Here is a 26,482-nt window from a genome sequence, read left to right on the forward strand (position 1 = left end):
CATCTGAGAGCAGAGCGCCCCCTAGGGGCCCGGAGGAGCAAGGGTGGGCAGTATTGGGGTCTATGGGGCAGTATTGGGGTCTATGGGGCAGTACTGGTGTCTATAGGGGTGCATTGGTATCTATAGGCCGAGAGCTTCCGCATCTGAGAGCAGAGCGCCCCCTAGGGGCCCGGAGGAGCAAGGGTGGGCTTGGGGTCTATGGGGCAGTATTGGGGTCTATGGGGGGTATTGGGGTCTATGGGGGGTATTGGTGTCTATGGGGGGGTATTGGGGTCTATGGGGGGTAATGGTGTCTATAGGGTTGCATTGGTATCTATAGGCCGAGAGCTTCCGCATCTGAGAGCAGAGCGCCCCCTAGGGGCCCGGAGGAGCAAGGGTGGGCTTGGGGTCTATGGGGCAGTATTGGGGTCTATGGGGGGTATGGTGTGGGGTCTATGGGGCAGTATTGGGGTCTATGGGTGGTATTGGGGTCTATGGGGGGTAATGGTGTCTATGGGGTTGCATTGGTATCTATAGGCCGAGAGCTTCCGCATCTGAGAGCAGAGCGCCCCCTAGGGGCCCGGAGGAGCAAGGGTGGGCTTGGGGCTATGGGGCAGTATTGGGGTCTATGGGGGGTATTGGGGTCAATGGGGGGTATTGGTGTCTGGGGGGTAATGGTGTCTATAGGGGTGCATTGGTATCTATAGGCCTGCTTCGGTATCTGTGGGGGAGCAGAGCGCCCCCTAGGGGCCCGGAGGAGCAAGGGTGGGCTTGGGGTCTATGGGGCAGTATTGGGGTCTATGGGGGGGTATTGGGGTCTATGGGGGGTATTGGTGTCTATGGGGTTGCATTGGTATCTATAGGCCGAGAGCTTCCGCATCTGAGAGCAGAGCGCCCCCTAGGGGCCCGGAGGAGCAAGGGTGGGCTTGGGGTCTATGGGGATGGGGTCTATAGGGCAGTATTGGGGTCTATGGGGTGGGATTGGGGTCTATGGGGGGCATATTGGGGTCTATGGGGTGGTATTGGTGTCTATAGGGCAGTATTGGGGTCTATAGGGCGGCATTGGTGTCTATAGGGTGGTATTGGTGTCTATAGGGGATATTGGGCCCTATGGGGGTATTGGGGTCTATGGGGTGGTATTGGTGTCTATGGGGCAGTATTGGGGTCTATAGGGAGTATTGGGCCCTGTGGGGGTATTGGGGTCTATGGGGGGTATTGGGCCCTATGGGGGGGTATTGGTATCTATAGGGGGGCATTGGGCCCTATGGGGGGGTATTGGTATCTATAGGGGGGTATTGGTCCCTATGGTCCATATGGACATGGAGAGCATCCCTATGGAGGACATTGATGGAGAACATCCCTATGGGGCACATTGATCCCTATTGATCCCTATGGACACAGAGAGCATCCCTATGGGGCACACTGGGCCCTATGGACATGGAGAGCATCCCTATGGAGCACATCGATGGAGGGCATCCCTATGGGGCACATTGGGCCCTATTGATCCCTATGGACACGGAGAGCATCCCTATGGAGGACGTTGATCCCTATTGGTCCATATGGACATGAAGAGCATCCCTATTGGTCCATATGGCCGTGAAGAGCATCCCTATTGGTCCATTTGGCCATGAAGAGCATCCCTATTGGTCCCTATGGACATGGAGAGCATCCCTATTGGTCCATTTGGCCATGGAGAGCATCCCTATTGGTCCATATGGCCATGGAGAGCATCCCTATTGGTCCATATGGCCATGGAGAGCATCCCATTGGATGCCATTGGCCATGCCATGGACATGGAGAACCAACCCCATGGACCCCCCCCCCCCCCCTCCTGCTTCCTGATTGGTCCCTCAGGGCCCCGCCCTCATTAAAGCTGCAGCCAATGGTGTGAGAGGAGTGGCGTTATTGGGGCCTCCTGGCTTCCCCATTGTCCCCTATGGGGGTTCCCATTGAGTCCATTGTCTCTATGGGGTCTCTATGGGGTCTCTATGGGTCTCTATGGGTCTCTATGGGTCTCTATGGGGTCTCTATGGGTCTCTAAAGGTCTCTATGGGGTCCCTACTGGTCTCTATGGGGTCCCTATGGGTCTCTATGGGTCTCTATGGCATCTCTATGGGGTCTCTATGGGTCTCTATGGGTGTTGTAGGGGATCTATAGAGGTCTATAGGGGCCATAGGGTGCCTATAGGTTCCTTATGGGCGCTATGGAGTGCCTATAGGGCACCATGGGTGTGCGCCTATAGGTGTCTATAGGGTGCTTATGGCGGTTTAAGGGTGTCTATGGGATGTCTATAGGGGTCTATGGGGGTCTATAGGGGGTCTATGGGGGTCTATAGGGGTCTATGGGGGTCTATAGGGGCCTATGGGGGTCTATAGGGGTCTATGGGGGTCTATAGGGGCCTATGGGCTGCCTATAGACCCCTATATCCTCCAATGGGCTCCCCGCTTCCCGTCAAGCCCCGCCCCTTCCTCAAGCCCCGCCCCTTTCCCGCGGACGCAACCACCCGCAGCCCCCCCACCCACGTGGGAGCGGCGGGGGCATGGCCCCGCCTCCTCCCACCCCATTGGTCCGCTCCAGGCCGAGCCTATAAAAGGCGTTGGGGGCGTGGCCGCGGGGCTTCAGTGCGGGCGCCACGTGGAGGGGGAGCGCAGCCGCCGCTATGGCGTCCAACGGTACCGGAACGGGGGGCGTTTTTAGCGGTTTTGGGGCGCTTTTAGCGTTTTAGGGTCGGTTTTAGCGGTTTTGGGGGCGTTTTTAGCGTTTGGGGCCCGTTTTTAGCGGTTTTCGGGTCGGTTTTAGCGGTTCGGGGGCGTTTTTAGCGGGTTGCGGGCGTTTTAAGCGTTTCTGGGGCGTTTTTAGCGTTTTCGGGCCCTTTTCGGGGCGTTTTGCACCCGAACGGGTGCGCTTAGGGGTGGTTGGGGCGTTCGGATGGGTTTAATCGGGGTTATTACGGGTTTTTTTAGGGGGAAAGGGGCGTTTTCCCCTTTCATTCATTAACCCGTTAATGAAATGGGGCGCGTGAGTCGTTAATCACCGTTTATCGCGCTCGATTTCCCTCAGTTTGATTCATTTTATCGCGATAGAACGCTTTATAGCGGATGAAAGAAAGGGAATGGGGGGGGGTGGGTGGAACCCAGCAGACAAAGCCTCACCCCCCGCGCCGCCCATCGCCGCGATAAAACACCCCAAATTGCTTCGTTTAACCCCAAACCGTCTCATTTTAAGGGGGTTTTGGGGGGTTTTATTGGGTTTTGGGGCGTTCTATAGCGTTTATAACGGGCTCGGGCGCGGTTTTACCTCACGCCGCCCGCCGCCATTTTGTGCCGCCTTTTCCTCCTGCGCCACCGCCGCCATTTTGTGCGCGGCGGGCGGGCGGGAGGGGGGGGCTGCGCATGCGCGGCGGCGCTGCCGCAGTGCCACATCCGGGTCTCTCCGCGCTTCAATCGGCCCCATTTAAACCTCGTTTTTGGGTTTAAAAAGCTCGGTTTCGGTTAAAAAAGGCGTTTTTTGACGTAAATAATGAGGTGAGGGGGGGAAAAGCGGCCGGGGAGCGTTGGAAAGGGGGTGCGGGGCGCGCAGCCCGCTCTTTTGGGGCGGGTCCGGGAGGGAAAGCGCTCTCAGGGCCGTGTCTGTGGGGGGAAATGGGTTGAAAAGAGGCAATTTGGGTTTTTTTGTGGAAAAATGCGCTAAATCGGGCTATTTGTGCCCGAAATTGCGCGGTTTGTGGCTTAAATTGGATGCTTTGTGCCCCAAATGAGGCGCTTTGTAAGCGCGGAGCCGCTTTGTGGCCTCAAGGCAGCATTTAGGGCGCCAACCAGCCACTTAAGGCCTAAACCAGTCCCTTTGTGCCCTAAAGGCACCGTTTTATGCCCCGAACGGCCACTTGGCCGCTTTTTTGCCCTAAATTGGTGGCTTTTTGCCCTAAATCTCCTATTTTGTGCCCCAAATCGGTCCCTTTGTGGCCAAAACGGCCGCTTTGCGCCCAAAATCGGTCACTTTTTGCCCGAAATCCGCTTTTTTTGTGCCCAGAATTGGTCACTTTTTGCCCTAAATCCGCGCTTTTGTGCCCAAAATCGGTCTCTTTGTGCCCCAAATCCCTTTGTGCCCTAAATCCGCTATTTTATGCCCAAAATGACTTCCTTTGTGCCCAAATTGGTCACTTTTTGCCCTAAATTTCCTATTTTTTGCCCCAAATCAGTCACTTCGTGCCTTAAATGGCCGCTTTTTGCCCTAAATCCCCTACTTTGTGCCCAAAATGAGTCCCTTTGTTACCTAAATGGACTTTTTTTGCTCCAGAACTCAGCACTTTGTGCCCAAAATCACTTTGTACCCCAAAAGGCAGCGTTTTGTGCCCAAAATTAGTCATTTTTTGCCCAAAATCCACTATTTTGTGCCCAAAATCAGGCCTTTTGTGGCCAAAATGAGTCCCTTTGTGCCCAAATTGGTCACTTTTTGCCCTAAATCCACTTTTCTGTGCCCTAGAAGAGGCACTTTATGCCCTCACCGCTCACTTTTTGCCCTAAATCCGGTTCTTTGTGCCCAAAATCAGTCCCTTGGTGCCCTAAATGGCCACTTTTTACCCTAAAATCAGTCCCTTTGTGCCTAAACTCAGTCTTTTTGCACCCAAAATGAGTTACTTTGTCCTAAATGCCCACTTTTTACCCCAAAATCACTCCCTTTTTACCCCAAATCCACCTTTTGTGCCCTAAATGACCACTTTTTACCCCAAAATCACTTCCTTTTGACCAGAATTTACCCCTTTGTGCCTTAAATGATCACTTTTCACCCCAAAATCGCCCCTTTTTGCCCTAAATCCACCCTTTATGCCTTAAACGACCACTTTTCACCCCCAAATCACTGTTTTTGCCCCAAATCCACCCTTTGTGCCTTAAATGACCACTTTTCACCCCAAAATCACCGCTTTTTTGCCTTAAACCCCCCTTTTTGCCTTAAATCCATTCCTTTGTGCTTTAAATGCCTACTTTTCACCCCAAAATCCCTTCTTTTTGCCCTAAACCCACCCCTTTGTGCCCCAACCCCACCCCTCTAACCCCCAACCATCCCTTTTGCTCCCCAAACCCCCCCATTTTACACCCAAAACCAGTCCCTTTTTCCCTTATTTCCCCTTTTTTTCTTGTTCAAAGCAAAAAATCCCCTTTTCCACCCCAAAATCTTTGTTTTTTAGGTTAAATTTGTGCATTTTTGCCCTTATTAACTCCCTTTTTATGCCTTTTTTCCCCATAGACTACAGCCAAACCGCCACACAAAGGTACGTCCTTTCCCTTTTCCCTTACCCCATTCAACCCCATTGCATTTTTGGGGTGAATTCACGGCTTTTTGGGTCTTTTCTTTAGCTATGGGGCCTACCCCACACCCCCAGGCCAAGGCTATTCCCAACAAGGCAGCCAAGGCTATGGGCAGCAGAGCTACAGTGGCTACAGCCAGGCCCCGGATGCGGCCTATGGGCAGAACAGCTACAGCCAATCCTATGGGCAGAGCCAGAGCAGTAAGAGAAGCCCTTTATCCTATGGGATTTGGGGGTCTTTGTGGGGTGAATGGGGTGGGTCCATTGGAGTGAATGGGGTGGGTCCATTGGGGTGAATGGGGCGATCCTATTGGGGTGAATGGGGTGGGTGTGGTCTATGGGCAGAACAGCTACAGCCAATCCTATGGGCAGAGCCAGAGCAGTAAGAGGAGCCCTTTATCCTATGGGATTTGGGGGTCTTTGTGGGGTGAATGGGGTGGGCCCATTGGGGTGAATGGGGTGGGCCCATTGGGGTGAATGGGGTGGGCACGGCCTATGGGCAGAACAGCTACAGCCAATCCTATGGGCAGAGCCAGAGCAGTAAGAGAAGCCCTTTATCCTATGGGATTTGGGGGTCTTTGTGGGGTGAATGGGGTGGGCCCATTGGGGTGAATGGGGTGGGCCCATTGGGGTGAATGGGGTGGGCCCATTGGAGTGAATGGGGTGGGCACGGCCTATGGGCAGAACAGCTACAGCCAATCCTATGGGCAGAGCCAGAGCAGTAAGAGAAGCCCTTTATCCTATGGGATTGGGGGGTCTTTGTGGGGTGAATGGGGTGGGTCTATTGGGGTGAATGGGGTGATCCTATTGGAGTGAATGGGGTGGGCCTATTGGGGTGAATGGGGTGGGCCTATTGGAGTGAATGGGGTGGGCACGGCCTATGGGCAGAACAGCTACAGCCAATCCTATGGGCAGAGCCAGAGCAGTAAGAGAAGCCCTTTATCCTATGGGATTTGGGGGTCTTTGTGGGGTGAATGGGGTGGGTCCATTGGGGTGAATGGGGTGGTCCTATTGGAGTGAATGGGGTGAACCTGTTGGATTGAATGGGGTGGGCCTATTGGAGTGAATGGGGTGGGCTTAATGGAGTGAATGGGGTGGGCCTATTGGAGTGAATGGGGTGGTCCTATTGGGGTGAATGGGGTGATCCTATTGGAGTGAATGGGGTGGTACTATGGGAGTGAATGGGGTGGGCACGGCCTATGGGCAGAACAGCTACAGCCAATCCTATGGGCAGAGCCAGAGCAGTAAGAGAAGCCCTTTATCCTATGGGATTTGGGGGTCTTTGTGGGGTGAATGGGGTGGGTCCATTGGGGTGAATGGGGTGGTCCTATTGGAGTGAATGGGGTGGGCCCATTGGGGTGAATGGGGTGGGCACGGCCTATGGGCAGAACAGCTACAGCCAATCCTATGGGCAGAGCCAGAGCAGTAAGAGAAGCCCTTTATCCTATGGGATTTGGGGGTCTTTGTGGGGTGAATGGGGTGGGTCCATTGGGGTGAATGGGGTGGGCCCATTGGGGTGAATGGGATGATGCCATTGGATTGAATGGGGTGATCCTGTTGGATTGAATGGGGTGGGCCTATTGGAGTGAATGGGGTGGGCTTAATGGAGTGAATGGGGTGGGTCCATTGGGGTGAATGGGGTGGTCCTATTGGAGTGAATGGGGTGATCCTATTGGAGTGAATGGGGTGGACCCATTGGGGTGAATGGGGTGGGCCCATTGGGGTGAATGGGGTGGTCCTATTGGGGTGAATGGGGTGGGCACGGCTTATGGGCAGAACAGCTACAGCCAATCCTATGGGCAGAGCCAGAGCAGTAAGAGGAGCCCTTTATCCTATGGGATTTGGGGGTCTTTGTGGGGTGAATGGGGTGGTTCCATTGGGGTGAATGGGGTGATCCCATTGGGGTGAATGGGGTGGGCCTATTGGGGTGAATGGGGTGGGCCTATTGGAGTGAATGGGGTGATCCTATTGGAGTGAATGGGGTGATTCTATTGGGGTGAATGGGGTGATCCTATTGGGGTGAATGGGGTGGTACTATGGGAGTGAATGGGGTGGGTCCATTGGAGTGAATGGGGTGGGCCTATTGGGGTGAATGGGGTGATTCCATTGGAGTGAATGGGGTGATCCTATTGGGGTGAATGGGGTGTTCCTATTGGTGTGAATGGGATGATCCCATTGGGATTGAATGGGGTGGTCCTATTGGATTGAATGGTGTGAGGGTGTTGGGGTGAATGGGGTGATCGTATTGGGATGAATGGGATTATTCTATTGGATTGAATGGGATGATCCTGTTGGAATGAATGGGTTGATTGCATGCGGTTGAATGGGATGGTCAAATGGGATTGAATGGTCCCATTGGGATGAATGGGATGATCCCATTGGGATGAATGGATTGATCCCATTGGGTTGCATGGGATGATCTCATGGGATTGGGTTGGCTGATCCCATTGGGATGAATGGGATGATCCCATTGGGATTCAATGGGTTGATCCTGTTGGAATGAACGTGGTGATCACATTGGATTGAATGGGATGGTTCCATGGGATTTAATGGGCTGATCCCATGGGATTCAATGGGATTGTCCCTTTGGGATTGAATGGGCATTGGGTTGAATGGGATCATTACATTGGCTTGAATGGGCTGATCCCACGGGATTGAATGGAATGATGCCATTGGGGGGAATGGGTTGATCCCATTGGGATGAATGGGTTGATCCTATTGGGATGAACAGGCTGATCCAGTTGGGATGAATGGGTTGATTCTGTTGAGATGAATGGATTGATTCCTTTGGGATGAATGGGCTGATCCCATTGGGATGAATGGGACGGTCCCATTGGGCTGATCGTATTGGGGTGAAGGGGTTGATCCCATTGGGATTAATGGGGTGATCCCATTGGGCTGATCCCATTGGGCTGAATGGGATAGTTGCATTAGGCTGGTCCTGTTGGGATGAATGGGCTGGTCCTATTTGTGAATGGGTTGATCCTATTGGGATGAATGGGCTGATTGCATGGGCTTGAACCGGCTGATCCCATTGGACTGATCCCATTAAGATGGTTCCATTGGGATGAATGCATTAATCCTATTGGGAGGAATGGGCTGATCCCAATCGTGTGAATGGGCTGATCCCATTGGTGTGAATGGGCAGACCCCATTAGGGTGATGCCATTGGGGTGAATGGGCCGCTCCCATTGGCCCGCTCCCCTTGGGCCCCTCCCATTGTACTGAACGGACCAATCCGGTGCCGCCCCCCAGGTTACAGCGCCCAATCCACGCCCCCGGCCTACGGCGGCTCCGGGGGCTACGGCGGGGGCGGGCAGGGCTCACAGGGCTCCTATGGGCAGGCGGCGGCGGCAGCGGCGTATCCGGGGTATTCCCAACCCCCCAGCGGGGGCTCCTCCTCCGGAAGGTGGGGACATGGGGGGGGTATGGGGGGATATGGGGGGGATAGAGGGGGGTATGGGGGGGATAGAGGGGGATATGGGGGGGATAGGGGGGATATGGGGGGGATATAGGGGGATATGGGGGGGATATGGGGGGATATGGGGGGATATGGGGGGATATGGGGGATATGGGGGGGATAGGGGGATAGAGGGGGATATGGGGGGATATGGGGGGGATATGGGGGTAATATGGGGGGGATATGGGGGTAATATGGGGGGATATGGGATATGGGGGGATATGGGGAGGATAGAGGGGGATATGGGGGGATAGAGGGGGATATGGGGGGTAATATGGGGGGATATGGGGGTAATAAGGGGGGGATATGGGGGTAATATGGGGGGATATGGGATATGGGGGGATATGGGGGGGATATGGGGGGGATAGAGGGGGATATGGGAATAGAGGGGGATATGGGGGATAGGGGGGGTATATGGGGGAGATGGGAATGGGGGGGCAGTGGGGGCAATATGGGATATGGGGGAGATATGGGGGGTATATGGGGGTATATATGGGATATGGGGGATAGGGGATATGGGATATGGGGGAGGTGGGATATGGGGGATATGGGGAGGATGGGAATGGGGGGGAATGGGGGATATGGTGGGAATGGAAATCGGGAGAAGGGGGGAATGGGGGGGAAATGGGGGGAAATGGGGTGGGAATGGGGTAAAAACAGGGTTGAAGTGGGAATGGGTGGGGATGGGGGAAATGGGGTGGGAATGGGGGGGAATATGGGGCGGAATGGGAATGGGGGAGATGGGGTGAATGGGGGAAATGGGGAGGGGAATGGGGGGGAATGGGGTGTGAATGGGGGGAATGAGTGGGAATGAGGGAAAACATTTGATTGGGGGAAATGGGGCAGGAATGGGGTGGGAATGGGTGGAAATGGGTCAATTTTGGGTCAAAATGACACTTTCAGTTTAAAATGATGTGTTTTGGGTCAAAATGATCCTTTTTTGGGTTAAAATGACATGTTTTGTGTCAAAATGATGCTTTCTGGGGCCAAAATGACATTTTTTTTGGGTCAAAATGACGCGTTTTGTGTCAAAATGACATTTTTTGGGGTGAAAATGAAGAGTTTTGGGTCAAAATGAAGAGTTTTGGGTCAAAATGACGCGTTTTGGTTCAAAATGACACTTTCTGGGTCAAAATGACGCGTTTTGGGTCAAAATGACCCTTTTTTGGGTCAAAATGACAGATTTTTGGGTCAAAATGACAGATTTTTTGGTCAAAATGACGCGTTTTGGGTCAAAATGACGCCTTTTGGGTCAAAATAACACTTTTTGGGTCAAAACGACCCTTTTTTGGGTCAAAATGACACATTTTTGGGTCAAAATGACGCATTTTGTGTCTAAGTGACGTGTTTTGGGTCAAAATGACGTGTTTTGGGTCAAAATGACGCGTTTTATGTCAAAATGACCCTTTTTTGGGTCAAAATAAGACTTTTTTGGGTCAAAATAATGCGTTTTACGTCAAAATACCACATTTTTGGGTGAAAACGACCCATTTTTGGGTGAAACCGTTGCATTTTGGGCTGAAAGGGGGTGTTTTTGGTGCAGCTACAGCAGCAGCTCGCAGAGCTCCAGCTACGGGCAGCCCCCCAGCAGCGGCTACAGCCACCAGGGCAGCTACAGCGGGCAACAGCCCAGCTACAGCCAGCAGGCGGCCTACAACCCCCCCCCCAGCTACAGCCAGCAGGGCCAGTACGGCACCGGAGCCAGCACCGGTACGGGCAGCGGGGGGAAACATGAGGATTTGGGGGGGAAAATGAAGGATTTAGGGGGAAAATAGAGGATTTGGGGGGAAGAATTAAAGATTTTTTGGGGAAAATTGAGAATTTGGGGGAAAATGGAGAATTTTGAAAGAAAAATAAAAAATTTTAGAAGAAAAATGGAGGATTTGGGGAGAGAAATAGAGTATTTTAAGAGAACAGAATTTTAGGAGGAAATTTGGGAAAAAAATGGGAGAATTTTTGGAGACAAATGGAGAATTTTTGGAGAAAAATAGAGAATTTTGGGAGAAAAATTTAGAATTTTGGGAGAAAAATTGAGAATTTTGGGAGAAAAATTGAGAATTTCAGGAGAAAAAATAGAGAATTTGGGGGGAAATGGAGAATTTTTGGAAAAGGAGAATTTTTGGAAGGAAAACAAATTTGGAGGAAAATAAAGAATTTTTGGAGAAAAATTGAAAAATTGGGAAAATTTGAGAATTGTGGGAAATTGATGGACATTATCAAGAATTTTCACGGAAAAATAGTCCTGAAGAGTAGGAATTTTGAAAAATTGGCTGAAAAGTAAGAATTTTGGAAAAAAAATTCGGAGAAAATCGCATAATTTTGGTGTAAAGTTTAAATTTTAATTAAAAAAGCAATTTTGGGGTAAAACTCCCCTGTTCTACACCCCCCCCACCGGTACGGGATGGGAGCAGGGAAAATGGGGGGAAAACATTCGAATTTGGGGGGAAAATAGAGGATTTTGATAGACAAATAGAGAATTTTAGGAGAAAAGTTGATTTCGGGAGAAAGTTGAGAATTTGGGGGAAAATCTAAAATTTTGGGGGAAAAATGGAGAATTTTGATACAAAAATCAAGAATGTTAGGAGAAAAATACAGAATTTGGGGAGAGATTGGAAACTTTCAAACAAAATAGAAAATTTTGGGTGAGAAGAATTTTGGGAGAAAATTTGAAAATTTTTGAAAAAATTTCAAAAACTTTGTGAAAATTCCAGGGGAAATTAAAATTTCTGGGAAAATCCAGGATTTTGGGAGAAAAATAGAAAATCTTGGAAGAAAATTGATAATTTTTGAAAAAATGAGAATTTGGCGGTAAATTTGAGAATTTAGAAAAATGAGAACTTGGGGAAAGATCGAGAATTTTGGAAAAATCGAAAATATTGGGAGAAAAATCGAGAAAAATCAAAACAGTGAGAATTTGGGGAGAAAAATTGAGAATTTGGGGGGAAATCAAGAATTTTGGGGAGAAATGAGAATTTTGAGAGAAAATTTGAAAATTTTGTGAAAAAATGGAGAGCTGGGGAAAACCAAAAATGTAAGGGAAAAAGTGCGAATTTACCGGGTGATAGAGAATTCATGGGGAAATTGGGGAATTTTGTTGGAAATTGGAAGGGAAAAGTGAAAAGTTGGGGAAATGGAGAATTATTGGGAAAATTATCGAGAATTATGGAGGGAAAATAATTTTAAATGGAAAGGAGAATTTGAGGGCGGATTTTGGGGAAACCCCTTAATTTTGGGTAAAGAAAGACCACTTTGGGGTAAACCCCCACTATTTTGGGGTAAAACCCCACCATTTTGGGGTAAAAGAAGCCCGTTTTGGGGTAAAAAGACTTAATTTTGGGGTAAAAAATGTTTTGGGGTAAAAAACCACCGTTTTGGGGTAAACAGTGTGTTGGGGTAAAAATTGCCATTTTGGGGTAAAAGAATCCCGTTTTGGGGTAAAAAACTGTTTGGGGTAAAAAACCATTTTGGGGTAAAACACCGGTTTTGGGGTAAAAAAACATTATTTTGGGGTAAATTGCCATTTTGGGGTAAAAGAAGCCCAGTCTGGGGTAAAAAAACCTTCATTTTGGGGTAAAAAATCACTTTCAGGGTAAAACCCACTTCGTTTTAGGGTAAAAAGACTTTGTTTTGGGGTAAACACTGCCTTGGGGTAGAACATTGCTTTGGGGTAGAACCCCACCATTTTGGGGTAAAACCCCACCGTTTCGGGGTAAAAAAAGCGGATCTTGGGGTAAAACCCCACCATTTTGGTGTAAAAGTGGATTTTGGGGTAAAAGAAGTGGATTTTGGGGTAAAACCCCATGATTTTGGGGTCAAAGAATTGGATTTTGGGGTAAAACCCCACCATTTTGGTGTAAAAGAAGTGGATTTGGGGGTAAAACCCCATCATTTTGGGGTGAAAGAAGTGGATTTTGGGGTAAAACCCCACCATTTTGGTGTAAAAGAAGCCTCATTTTGGGGTAAAACCCCACCATTTTGGGGTGAAAGAAGCGGAATTTTGGGGTAAACCCCCACCATTTTGGTGTAAAAGAAGTGGTTTTGGGGGTAAAAACTATCATTTTGGGGTGAAATGGATTTTGGGGTAAAACCCCACCATTTTGGGGTCAAAGAATTGGATTTTGGGGTAAAACCCCACCATTTTGGTGTAAAAGAATTGGATTTTGGGGTAAAAACCATCATTTTGGGGTGAAAGAAGTGGATTTGGGGGTAAAAATCATCATTTTGGGGTGAAAGAAGCGGATTTTGGGGTAAAAGAAGCAGATTTTCGGGTAAAACCCCACCATTTTGGTGTAGAAGAAGTGGTTTTGGGGGTAAAAACTATCATTTTGGGGTGAAAGAAGTGGATTTTGGGGAAAAAGTGGCCATTTTGGTGTAAAAGAAGTGGATTTGGGGCTAAAAACCATCATTTTCGGGTAAAAAGCGGATTTTGGGGTAAAAAGTGGCCATTTTGGCTAAAATCAGCCTCATTTTGGGGTGAAACCCGCTGATTTTGGTTCATTTCTATGTCTCCTGCAGGCTCCAGCTACAGCCAGGAGGCGGCGCCGCTGAGCAGCGGGGGGGGGTACCAGGACCAAGGCTCCTACGGGGGGGGGGCCCCCCCAGGGGAGCGGAGCCGGGGCCGAGGGGGCTACAACCGGGGCGGCTACGAGAGGGGGGGCCGAGGCAACCGGGGAGCCCGAGGGGGAGCCCCCACTATGGGGTAGGTGTGGGGTGCATGGGGGTAATGGGGTACATAGGGGATAATGGGGTACATGGGGGTAATGGGGTACATAGGGGGTAATGGGGTCCATAGGGGGCTACAACCGGGGCGGCTACGAGAGGGGGGGCCGAGGCAACCGGGGAGCCCGAGGGGGAGCCCCCACTATGGGGTAGGTGTGGGGGTAATGGGGTACATAGGGGTAATGGGGTACATAGGGGGTAATGGGGTACATAGGGGGTAATGGGGTACATAGGGGGTAATGGGGTACATAGGGGATAATGGGGTACATGGGGGGTAATGGGGTACATAGGGGGTAATGGGGTACATAGGGGATAATGGGGTACATAGGGGGTAATGGGGTACATAGGGGTAATGGGGTACATAGGGGGTAATGGGGTACATAGGGGGTAATGGGGTACATAGGGGGTAATGGGGTACATAGGGGGTAATGGGGTACATAGGGGGTAATGGGGTACATAGGGGGTAATGGGGTACATGGGGGTAATGGGGTACATAGGGGTAATGGGGTACATAGGGGGTAATGGGGTACATAGGGGGCTACAACCGGGGCGGCTACGAGAGGGGGGGCCGAGGCAACCGGGGAGCCCGAGGGGGAGCCCCCACTATGGGGTAGGTGTGGGGTGCATGGGGGTAATGGGGTACATAGGGGATAATGGGGTACATAGGGGGTAATGGGGGACATGGGGGTAATGGGGTACATAGGGGATAATGGGGTACATAGGGGGTAATGGGGTACATAGGGGGCTACAACCGGGGCGGCTACGAGAGGGGGGGCCGAGGCAACCGGGGAGCCCGAGGGGGAGCCCCCACTATGGGGTAGGTGTGGGGTGCATGGGGGTAATGGGGTACATAGGGGGTAATGGGGTACATAGGGGTAATGGGGTACATAGGGGATAATGGGGTACATAGGGGGTAATGGGGTGCATGGGGGTAATGGGGTACATAGGGGGTAATGGGGTACATAGGGGATAATGGGGTACATAGGGGATAATAGGGGGTAATGGGGGTTAATGGGTAACTGGGGGTAATGGGAGTTAATAGGGGGTAATGGGGGTTAATAGGAGGGTAATGGGGGGTAACGGGGTTTAATGGGGGTAATGGGGTTTAATGGGGGGTAATGGGTGCCCCCCATTCTATGCATCCCAATGGGGGGTAATAGGGGGTTAATGGGGTGCAATGGGAAGGGGAAGGGACACCCACACCATACACACCCCCCTCCCAGAAAACGGGGATTTTGGGGGAAAAAAGGTGCATTTTGGGTCAAAATCCACAAATTTGGGTGGAAAAAGGTGGTTTTTAGGTCAAAACCTATAAAATAGGGAGAAAAAGGTGGTTTTGGGGTCAAACCACATAGATTTGGGGGTCCAAATGCATGAAATAGTGGTGAAAAAGGTGATTTTTGGGTCAAAACCCCCAGATTTTGGGGGGAAAAGGTGGTTTTTTGGTCAAAACGCTTAAAATTGGGGAGAAAAAGGTGGTTTTTGGGTCGAACCCCACAGATTTGGGGTGAAAAAGGAGATTTTTGGGTCAAATCCCACAGATTTGGGGTGAAAAAGGTGATTTTTGGGTCAAATCCCACAGATTTGGGGTGAAAAAGGTGGTTTTGGGGTCTCCATGCGTAAAATTGGAGGAAAAAGGTGGTTTTTGAGTGAAACCCCACGGATTTTGGGGTTAAAAAGCGGTTTTTGGATCAAAATGCATGAAATCGGGGTGAAAAAGGTGGTTTTTGGGTCAAACCGCACGGATTTTGGGTGAAAAAAGGTGTTTTTCGGGTCAGAATGCATGAAATAGGGTGAAAAACGTGGTTTTTGGGTCAAACCCCGCAGATGGCGTGGGTAAAAAGTGGTTTTTACATCAAAATGCATGAAATTGGGGTAAAAAGGTGGGATTTTGGGTCAAACCTCAGGTTTTGAGTGGAAAAAGGTGGATTTTGGGTCAAACCGCATGAAAAGGTGCGTTTAGAGCGAAACCCCGCAGATTTGGGGTGAAAAAGGTGGTTTTTGGGTCACCCCCCTCAGATATTGGGGGGAAAAAGGTAGTTTTTGGTCAAAATGCATGAAATAAGGGAAAAAAGGGTGGTTTTTAGCTCAAACCCCGCAGATTTGGGGTAAAAAAGGTGTTTTTTTGGGTAAAAACATAAAAATAGGGGTAAAAAAGGTGGTTTTTGTGTCAAACCCCACGGATTTGGGGTAAAAAAGGTGGTTTTTGGGTCAACCACATAAAACAGTAGCAAAAAAAGGTGATTTTGGGGTGACACCCCACGAATTTGGGGTAAAAAAGGCATTTTTGGGGTCAAAACAAAATAGGGGCAGAAAAGGTAATTTTGGGGTCAAACCCCATGGATTTGGGGTAAAAACAGTGGTTTTTGGGTCAACCACATAAAACAATAGCAAAAAAAGGTGATTTTGGGGTGACACCCCACAAATTTGGGGTAAAAAGGTGTTTTTTGGGTCAAAACACTTAAAATAGAGGTGAGAAAGGTGATTTTTGGGTCACACCCCATGGATTTGGGGTAAAAAAGGTGTTTTTTGGGTCAAGAAACATAAAATAGGGATGAGAAAAGTGATTTTTGGGTCTTACCCCATGGTTTTGGGGTAAAAAAGGTGGTTTTTGGGTCAAAACACAAAATGGGCGAAAAAGGTGATTTTTGGGTCAAACCCCCCGGATTTGGGGTAAAAAAGGTGGGTTTTGGGTCAAAACACTTGAAATAGGGGTGAGAAAGGTGATTTTTGGGTTTTAACCCACGGATTTGGGGTTAAAATGGTGTTTTTTGGGTCAACACATAAAATAGGGTCAGAAAAGGTGATTTTTTGGGTCAAACCCCACGGATTTGGGGTAAAAAAGGTGTTTTTTTGGGTCAAAATGCATAAAAATAGCAAAAAACGTGGTTTTTGGGTCACTCCCCCAAATCTTGGGGAAAAAAAGGTGATTTTTGGGTCAAACCCCACAGATTCGGGGTAAAAAAGGTGGGTTTTGGGACAAAACGTGTAAAATAGAGGCAAAAAAGGTGTTTTTTGGGTCAAAACGCATAAAATAAGGGCAAAAAAGGGGGTTTTTGGGTCACCCCCGCAGATTTGGGGTAAAAAAGGTGGTTTTAGGTCAAAACACACGCCAAAAAACCCCCATTTTTGGCCCAAAAGTGGGCATGGCGATGACGTCACCGCAGTCAAAAACCACCATCGCTTTTGGGGTGAAAAAACACCGATTTGGGTTCGGTGCACGAAAAAACCGTCAAAAAACCCCATTTTTGAACCCAAAACAAGGATTTTGGGTGGAAAAAAGGCGATTTTGGGTGTCGGGTGAGTATTATGGGCTGGCGGCGGGGGCTTCTGTTGTGCTTTGTGTTAACGCAACCTCTGCCTTTTGTGTGCTGCAGGTGGAGAGCAAGGCGCGCTTTTGGGGTAAAAACAGGCAGAAAAGGGCAAAAAGGGGCACAGAAAAACGTAAGGTTTCAGAGCGCTGCTTAAAACGCAACCACACTCAAGGGCCACCAAAATCCCTCGTTTTCAACCCAAAAAAACGGGGGGAAACGGTAAAAAATAAGCAAAAAACAGCGTTAAAAATGGATTTTTGGGGCAAAAAACGCCCGATTTGGGGCTTTTTGAACGGAGCCGCTCAGCGCCAGCGAGAAACCAGCAGCAACGGAGCGGACCCAAAAACGCTGCTTTTAGCCCCAAATTCACCGCCCCCCCACTATAAAAATACCATTTTTTGGTCGTTTTGCCCAATTTTTGGTCGTTTTGCCCCATTTTTGGTCGTTTTGCCCCAATTTTTGGTCGTTTTGCCCCATTTTTGGTCGTTTTGTGTGGTTTTCGGCCCGTTTTTTGGCAGGGGTTGCCCAAAAAGCTTCATTTTGTGTGTTTTCTCCCCATTTATCTCCTCAGCGGTGGTGAGCGCGGTGCCTTCAGTAAGTTCGGGGGTAAGTGGCCGAGAAAAGCCCAAAAAGTGGGGATTTTGCCTCAAAACGGAAGTGGTGGTTTTTGGTCGTGAAGGGGATCGGGGTGCGGTGCTGCTCTTTTTTGGGGTGTTTTGCCCCGAAAGAGAGGCGTGGAAATGGGGAAAAGAGAGGAAATTGGAAAAAAAGGGTGAAAATGGTTGAAAAAGGTGAAAATGGGGCAAAAAGAGGTGGAAATGGGGGAAAAAGGTGGAAATTGGGGAAAAAAAGGTGAAAATGGTGAAAAAGGTGAAAATGGTTAAAAAAGAGGTGAAAATGGTCAAAAAAGGTGAAAATGGTTAAAAAAGAGGTGAAAATGGGGCAAAAAGGTGGAAATGGTCAAAAAAGGTGGAAATGGGGCAAAAGTCTAAATTGGAAAAAATGGTGAAAAAGGTCAAATGAGGTGGAAATGGGGAAAAAAGAGATGGAAATGGGGAAAAAGGTGGAAATGGGGCAAAAAAAGTGGAAATTGGAAAAAAAAGGTGAAAATGGTTAAAAAAGAGGTGAAAATGGGGCAAAAAGGGGTGGAAATGGTCAAAAAAGAGGTGGAAATGGGGCAAAAAGTGTGGAAATTGGAAAAAGGTGAAAATGGTGAAAAAAGGTGAAAATGGGGCAAAAAGAGGTGAAAATGGGGCAAAAAGAGGTGGAAATGGTGAAAGGAGGTGGAAATGGGGAAATAAGGTGGAAATGGTCAAAAAAGGTGAAAATGGGGCAAAAAAAGGTGGAAATTGGAAAATAAGGTGGAAAAGGTCAAATGAGGTGGAAATGGGGAAAAAGGTGGAAATGGGAAAAGTGAAAATGGTCAAAAGTGAAAATGGGGCAAAAAAATGGAAATTGGAAAATGTAAATGGTCAAAGGAGGTGGAAATAGGGCAGAAAAAGGTGAAAATGGTCAAAAAAGGTGAAAATGGGGAAAAAGGTGGAAATGGGAAAAAAGGGTGAAAATGGTCAAATCAGGTGGAAATGGGGAAAACAGGTGGAAATGGTCAAAAAAGAGGTGAAAATGGGGCAAAAAAGTGGAAATTGGAAAAAAGGTGAAAATGGACAAAGGAGGTGGAAATGGGGCAAAAAAAGGTGGAAATGGGAAAAAAAAGTGGAAATTGGAAAAAAAGGTGGAAATGGGGGAAAACCAGGTGAAAATGGTCAAAAAAGGTGAAAATGAGGTGGAAATGGGGCAAAATATGGAAATTGGAAAATAAGAGGTGAAAACGGGACAAAAAGAGGTGGAAATGGTCAAAAAAGGTGAAAATGGGGCAAAAAGAGGTGAAAATGGTCGAAAAGAGTGGAAATTGGAAAGAAAGGTGAAAATGGTCAAAAGAGGTGGAAATGGGGAAAAAAGGTGAAAATGGGCCAAAAAAAGTGGAAATTGGAAAAAAGTGAAAATCAAAAGTGAAAATGGGGGAAAAAAAGTGGTAATTAAAAAAAGAGGTGAAAATGGTCAAAAAAGGTGAAAACGAAGTGAAAATGGGGAAAAAGGTGAAAATGGTCAAAAGAGGTGGAAATGGAGGAAAAAACCGAAAATGAGGCAGAATTGGGGGAAATAAAGTGAAAATAAGGTAAAAATTGCAAAAATGAAGGAAAAATGGGAAAAATGAGGTGAAAATGGAGAAAATGAGATAAAAATGAGGAATATGAAGGAAAAATGGGAAAATGAGTTAAAAATGGAGAAAATGAGGTGAAAGTGGTGAAAATGAGGTAAATATGGGGAAATTATGGTGAAAATGGAGGAAAATGAGGGGAAAATGAGGTAAAACTCGTGAAAATGAAGGAAAAATGGGAAAATGAGCTGAGAATGAGGTAAGACTGGGGAAAATGAGGTGAAAATGGTGAAAATGAGGTGAAAATGGGAAAAATGAGGTGAAAATGGGAAAAAAAGGTAAAAATGGAGAAAATGTGGTGACAATGAGTTAAAAAAGGGAGAAATTGGTAAAAAGAACGGTAGAGAACATCCGTATATGGGAACAATGGAAAAATGAGGTTAAAAAGAGAAGAATTGGTAAAAGGGGTAACGAGAAAATGGTGAAAATGAGGTGAAAATGATAAAAGCACGAAAATCGATTAAAAATGACATATAATGAGGTGAAAATGGGAAAAATAAGGTGAAAATGGCCAAAACAAGGTGATATAAATGGAGAAAATGAGATGAAAATGGGTAAAAAATGTGGAAATGGGAAAAACGAGGTAAAAATGGGGAAAAAGAGGTAAAAATTGAGAAAATGAGGTGAAAATGGGAAAAATGAAGTGAAATGGGAAAAATGAGGTGAAAATGGGAAAAATGAGGTGAAAATGGGAGAAATGAGGTAAAAAAGAGGTGAAAATGGAAAAAATGAGGTGAAAAAAATGGAAATGGGAAAATTGAGGTAAAAAAATGCGGAAAATGAAGTGAAAATGAGGTAAAAATGAAGAGAATGAGGTAAAAACTGAGAAAATGAGGTGGAAATGGGAAAATTGAAGTAAAAATGGAGAAAATGAGGTGAGAATGGAGAAAACAAGGGGAAAAAATGAGGTAAAAATGAAAAAAATGAGGTAAAAATGGGAAAAACAAAGTAAAAATAAAAATGAGGTGAAAATGGGAAAAATGAGGTAAAAATGGGAAAATTAAGGTGAAAATGGAGAAAATGAGGTGAAAATGAGGTAAAAGTGGTGAAAATATGGGAAAAATGAGGTGAAAATGGAGAAAATGAGATAAAAATGAGGAATATGAAGGAAAAATGGGAAAATTGAGGTAAAAATGGAGGAAACGAGGTGAAAATGAAGAAAAAATGAGGTGAAAATGGAAAAAGTGAGGTAAAAATGGAGAAAATGAAGTGGAAATGGGAAAAATGAGGTGAAAATGGAGAAAATGAGGTGGAAATTGGAAAAAATGAGGTGAAAAATGGAGAAAATGAGGTAAAAACGGAGAAAATGAGGTGAAAATGAGAAAAGATAAAAAACTGAGGTGAAAATGGAAAAAACAAGGTGAAAATGGGCAAAACGAGAGAAAACTGGTGAAAATGAGGTAAAAATGGGAGAAATGAGGTGAAAAACGGGAAAAACGATTTAAAAACTGATAAAATGAGGTGAAAATGGTGAAAAAGAGGTGAAAAGAGCAAAACCACCTTAAAAATGGGGAAAACCAGGTAAAAATAGACAAAAAACGGGTCAAAAAGTGGTAAAAGTTCGGACCCCAAAAAAAAGGTAAAAAAGGGCTAAAAGCGCGCTAAAAAAGTGAGGTTTTTGGGTCAAAAAGGCTGGTTTTTAGCCCAAACACCCTTTTGGAGGTGTTAGCGCTCATTTTGGGGACAAAAAGCAGGATTTTGGGGCTTTCGGCCCTGCATGCGCCGGTAACCAAAGGTTGGAGTGACCAAAAAAGGGTATTCTCAAAACGGACCCAAAAAGGCCGGGTTTGCCCCCAAAACAAAGGTTGGGGGAGGGGGGGAAAGCAGGGTTTGACCCCAAATAAAGGGTTTTTGAGGTGAAAAACGGGGTTTTTTGGAGCACCCCCCAAAAAAGGGTATTTTTAGCCCCAAAAAGTGGGGTTTTCGCCCCAAAATGGGGTGAGGGGAGGGGTTAATTAATGGGGTTAATTAATGCTCCATTGTGTTGCTTTTTGCATGTGCCCCTCCCCCCCCATTGAAGGACCTCGGGACCAAGGGCCAAGGCACGATGCAGGTAAGGGGGGAGGGGCATGAATGGGGTCAGTAAGGGGTCAATTAGGGGTCATTGAGGGGTTAATTGGGGTCATTGAGGGGTTAATTGGGGTAATGAAGGGGTTAAGTGGGGTCATTAAGGGCTTAATTGGGTTTATTAAGGGGTTAATTGGGGTAATGAAGGGATTAATTAGGGTAAAAAGTGTACATTAAGGGGTTAATTGAGGGGCTAATTGGGTATGGGGGACCTTAATGGGCATATTAAGGGTTTAATAAGGTTTGGGGAGCTAATGGCATTAAGGGGGTTCATTATGGGGTTAATTAAGGGGTAAATTGGGTTCTTAATGCATTTATTAGGGAGTTAATGAGGCTTTGGGTGTGAAGTGGGTTAATTAAGGGGGTAATTGGGTATGGGATTCAGTAATGGGGGCCTTAATGAGGGTTTGGGGGCTAATGGAGTAAAGGGGATTCATTAAGGGGTTAATTAAGGTGCTAATAGGGTTGTTAATGGGTTTATTAAGGCGTTAATGTGGATTTGGATGCTAATGGAGTAAAGGGGGTCTGCTAAGGAGTTAATTAAGGGGCTAATAGAGTTCTTAATGGGCTTATTAGGGGGTTAATGAGGCTTTGGGGGGTAAAAGGGCTCCTTAAGGGGTTAATTAAGGTGTTAATTAGGTTCTTAATGGGTTTATTAAGGGGTTAATGAGGTTTTAGGGGTCTAATAGGGGTCAAGAGGGTCATGGGGTTAAATGGGGGGGTCATAAGAGGCCAAAGGGCCCAGAGGGGTTAATGACCCTTAACGAAGGCGCTAATGAGCCTAATGAGGCCTCCTATAGGGCAGTGCTAATGGGGGGGGGGCTGGGTATCATTAGCGTGATTCATTCAAGCTTAATAATGAGGTTTAATGGCCGGCAAGGGGGTTAATGAGGGCTAATTAGCATTAATTAGCATTAATGAGGTGATTTGCATACAGGCGACCAGGATAACTCGGACAACAACACCATCTTCGTGCAGGGCCTGGGCGAGAACGTGACCATCGAGTCCGTGGCCGACTACTTCAAGCAGATCGGCATCATCAAGGTGCTTAGCGTGTGCTTAGCGTGTGCTTAGCGTGTCCTTAGCGTGTTCATAGCATGTTCTTGCTGTGCCCATCGCGTGTTCTCTGTATCAAGCACAGGGCTCTGTGTCACAGGGTGGTGGTATGGAAGCCACTGGGGTGATGGAGCGTGTTGGCGTGTTCTTAGCATGTTCTTAGCGTGTTTTTAGCATGTCCATAGCATGTTCTGTGTTTCAGCAAGCACAGGGCTCTGTATCACAGGGCAGTGGTGCGGCAGCCACTGGGGTGATGAAGCGTGTTGGTGTGTTCTTAGCATGTCATTAGCGTGTTCTTAGTGTGTTTTTAGCATGTTCTTAGCATGTTCTATGTGACTATACTCCTTCACTGGCATTCGATCTCCATATCTCCATGCCCACCTTCTGTTAGCCTGTCCTTAACCCATTGCTGTGTCCTTTGTGTTTCCTTCTCATGTACTTAGCATGTCCTTAGCATGTTCTACATCCCTGTACCCCCCAATGGTACCCCTCTCTATCCCCACCTCGTCTTAGCCCGTCCTTAACACATCGCTGCGCCCTTAGCGTGTCCTTAGTGTGTCCTTAGCATGTCCTTAGCATGTCCTTAGCATATCCTTAGCATGTCCTTAGCGTGTCCTTAGCGTGTCCTTCCCGTGTCCCCCGCAGACCAACAAGAAGACCGGCCAGCCCATTATCAACCTGTCCTTAGTGTGTCCTTAGTGTGTCCTTAGCGTGTCCTTAGCGTGTCCTTAGCATGTCCTTAGCGTGTCCTTAGCGTGTCCTTCCCGTGTCCCCCGCAGACCAACAAGAAGACCGGCCAGCCCATGATCAACCTGTACACGGACCGCGAGACCGGCAAGCTCAAGGGGGAGGCCACCGTCTCCTTCGACGACCCCCCCTCCGCCAAGGCCGCCATTGATTGGTTCGACGGTGAGGCCACGCCCCCCTCTCCCCGTGACCACGCCCCCTCCCCATGACCATTGGTCACACCCCCTGCTCATGACTACAACCCCTTCTTATGGCCACGCCCCCTCCCTATAGCCACGCCCCCTCCCCGTGGCCACGCCCCCTCCCAATGGCCACGGCCCCATTGCCACGCCCCCTCCCTATGGCCACAACCCCTTCTTATGGCCACGCCCCCTCCCATGACCATGTCCCCTCCCTCTGACCACGCCCCCTCCCCGTGGCCCCCTCCTCTCCACAGGCCACGCCCCTCCAAATGGCCACGCCCCCTCCCCGTGGCCCCCTCCTCCCCACCCCCTCCCCATGGCCACACCCCCTCCCCATGGCCATGCCCCCATTGCCACAACCCCTCCCCATGATCACGCCCCCTCCTTATGGCCACGCCCCCTCCCCATTGCCACGCCCCTCCCTATAGCCGCGCCCCTCCCCATGGCGACACCTCCTCCCCATGGCAACGCCCCCTCCCCATGACCAAAACCCCTCCCAATGGCCACGCCCCCTCCCTGTGGCCACGCCCCCTCAGTCGCCATGTCCCTTCCCCATGGCCACGCCCCATCCCCATGATCACGCCCCCTCCCCGTGACCACACCCCCTCCTAATGTCCATATCCCCTCCACGTGGCCACGCCCCCCTCCATGTCCACGTCCCCTCCCTATGTCCACGCCCCCTCCCCATAGCCACACCTCTTTCCCATGGCCACGCCCCCTCCCCGTGACCACGCCCCCTTCCCCCTCCTCTCATTTTGGGTCCATTTCCCCCGGTTTAGGTAAAGAGTTCTCCGGGAACCCCATCAAGGTTTCCTTCGCCACCCGCAGAGCAGACTTCAACCGGGGGGGGGGCGGCGGACGGGGGGGGCGCGGACGGGGAGGTGAGCACCAAAATCCGCCTTTTTCACCCCAAAATCCGTCCTTTTCAACCCAAAATCTGCCTTTCCACCCCAAAATCTGCATTTTCATCCCCAATTCTGCTTTTTCACCCTAAAATCTGCACTTTTCACCCCAAAAACCGCCTTTTCATCCCAAAATCTGACTTTTCACCCCAGAATCTTTTTCACCCCAAAATATGCCTTTTTCACCCCAAAATCCACCTTTTCACATCAAAAATCACCTTCTTCACCCCAAAATCTGCATTTTTCAGCCCAAAATCTGCCCTTTCACTCCAAAATCAACCTTTTTCACCCCAAACCTCCTTGATTTCACCCCAAACCCTTATTTCTGACACTTCTTTTGCCCAAAACCCTTTGATTTCCCCCCAAAACCCTATTTCTGACTCTTCTTTTGCCCAAACCCCCTTGATTTCACCCCAAACCCATATTTCAGACCCTTTTCTTGCCCAAAACTCGTTGGTTTCCACCCAAAATCCTATTCCTCACCTTTATTTTCCCAAAATCCCTTGATTTCACCCCAAACCCTTATTTGTCATACTTCTTTTGCCCAAAACCCCTTGATTTCACCCCAAAACCCCCTTATTTAACCCCAAACCCATATTTCAGACCCTTTTTTTGCCCAAAACCCCTTGATTTCACCCGAAAACCCCCTTATTTCCCCCAAACCCCTATTTATGACCTTTTCCTTGCCCAAAACCCCTTAATTTCACCCCAAAACCCCCTTATTTCCCCCAAACCCCTATTTATGACCCTTTCCTTGCCCAAAACCCCTTGATTTCACCCCAAAACCCCTTGATTTCACCCCAAACCCTTATTTGTCACACTTCTTTTGCCCAAAACCCCTTGATTTCACCCCAAAACCCCCTTATTTCCCCCCGAACCCCTACTTCAGACACTCCTTTTGCCCAAAATCCCTTGATTTCACCCCAAAACCCCCTTATTTCACCCCAAACCCTTACTTCAAACACTTCTTTTGCCCAAAACCCCTTGATTTCACCCCAAAACCCCCTTATATCCCCCAAACCCTTATTTCAAACACTTCTTTTGCCCAAAATCCCTTGATTTCACCCCACAACCCCCTTCTTTCCCCTCCCCCCCAGGCCCTATGGGGCGCGGTGGCTTCGGCGGCTCCGGTTCCGGTTCCGGTTCCCGGGGCGGGTTCCCCAGTGGAGGGGGGGGCCAGCAGCGAGCAGGAGACTGGAAATGCCCCAATCCGTGAGTGTTTCACCCCAAAACACCCCTCATTGGTGACGTCATCGGTGACGTCATTGATGGTGTCATTGATGATGCTATAGATGGTGTCCTCGATGACGTCATTGATGACATCATTGATGGTGCTATTGGTGACGCCATTGATAACGTCATCGATGACGTCATCGATGATGCTATCGATAGTGTCATTGATAATGCCATTGGTGACGTCATTGATGATGTCATTGATGGTGCTATTGATGATACCATTGATGATGTCATCGGTGATGCTTTTGATGATGCCATTGATGGCGTCATTGATGATGCCATTGATGTCATTGATTATGCCATTGATGATGCTATTGATGATGTCATCGATTAAGTCATTGATGCCATTGATGGTGTCATTCACAGTGCCATTGATGATGTCATTGATGATGTCATTGATGATGTCATTATTGAGGACGCCATTGATGGTGCCATTGATGATGCTGTTGATGGCATTGATGATGCTATTGATGCTATCGATGCCATTGATGATGCCATTGATGATGCTATTGATGATGCTATTGATGAAGTCATTTGACGCCATTGTGCATGTCATTGATGACGTCATTGATTATGCCATTGATGATGTCATTGATGACGCCATTGATGGTGCCATTGATGATGCTATTGATGATGCTATTGATGAAGTCATTTGATGTCATTGATGATGTCATTGATAAAGCATCGATTATGCCATTGATGGTGCCATTGATGATGTTATTGATGACGCTATTGATGTCATTGATGACGCCATTGATGACGTCACTGATGACGTCACCATCTCCCCCCTAGGGCCTGTGAGAACATGAACTTCTCGTGGCGGAACGAATGCAACCAATGCAAAGCCCCCAAACCCGAGGGGCCCGGGGCCCCCCACATGGGCAAGTACCCGGGGGGGGGCGGAGGAGGCGGAGCCAACCGCGGCGCCAACCACATGGGTACGGCACCATGACGTCATCATGAGATGCGGGACCCCGTAATGAGATGCATGAATCCATAATGACATGCATGAACCCATAATATGCGTGACCCCATAATATGTGTGACCCCTTGAGATGCGTCACCCTATAATGATATGCATGACCCCTTAATGAGATGCGTGACCCCTTAATGAGATGGCGTGACCCCTTAATGATATGCATGACCCCTTAATGACATGCGTGACCCCATAACGATATGCATGACCCCTTAATGACATGCATGACCCCATAACGATATGCATGACCCCTTAATGACATGCATAACCCCATAATGATATGCATGATCCCTTAATGATATGCATGACCCCTTAATGACA

General features: G+C 48.3%; 1 protein-coding gene across 1 annotated transcript; it reads left to right on the top strand.

Annotated features, from left to right (window-relative positions):
- Positions 1 to 2,638: 2,638 nt before the first annotated feature.
- On the top strand, positions 2,639 to 26,123 carry LOC133211160 (RNA-binding protein FUS-like; the record flags this gene model as incomplete). Its single annotated transcript, XM_061351322.1, has 13 exons — positions 2,639 to 2,651; positions 5,224 to 5,248; positions 5,334 to 5,485; positions 8,540 to 8,693; positions 10,288 to 10,448; positions 13,260 to 13,443; positions 17,349 to 17,383; positions 21,016 to 21,048; positions 22,000 to 22,106; positions 22,898 to 23,027; positions 23,827 to 23,928; positions 25,047 to 25,161; positions 25,978 to 26,123. Coding segments are annotated over exons 1-13 (1,357 nt in total), but the record flags the coding sequence as incomplete, so codon positions are not given.
- Between the last annotated feature and the right edge of the window lie 359 nt (positions 26,124 to 26,482).

This window comes from Neopsephotus bourkii, unplaced genomic scaffold (assembly GCF_033783945.1).
Source record: "Neopsephotus bourkii isolate Nb327-2 ecotype Australia unplaced genomic scaffold, CSIRO-AGI_Nbou_v1 NB_576, whole genome shotgun sequence".
Classification (NCBI taxonomy): domain Eukaryota; kingdom Metazoa; phylum Chordata; class Aves; order Psittaciformes; family Psittacidae; genus Neopsephotus; species Neopsephotus bourkii.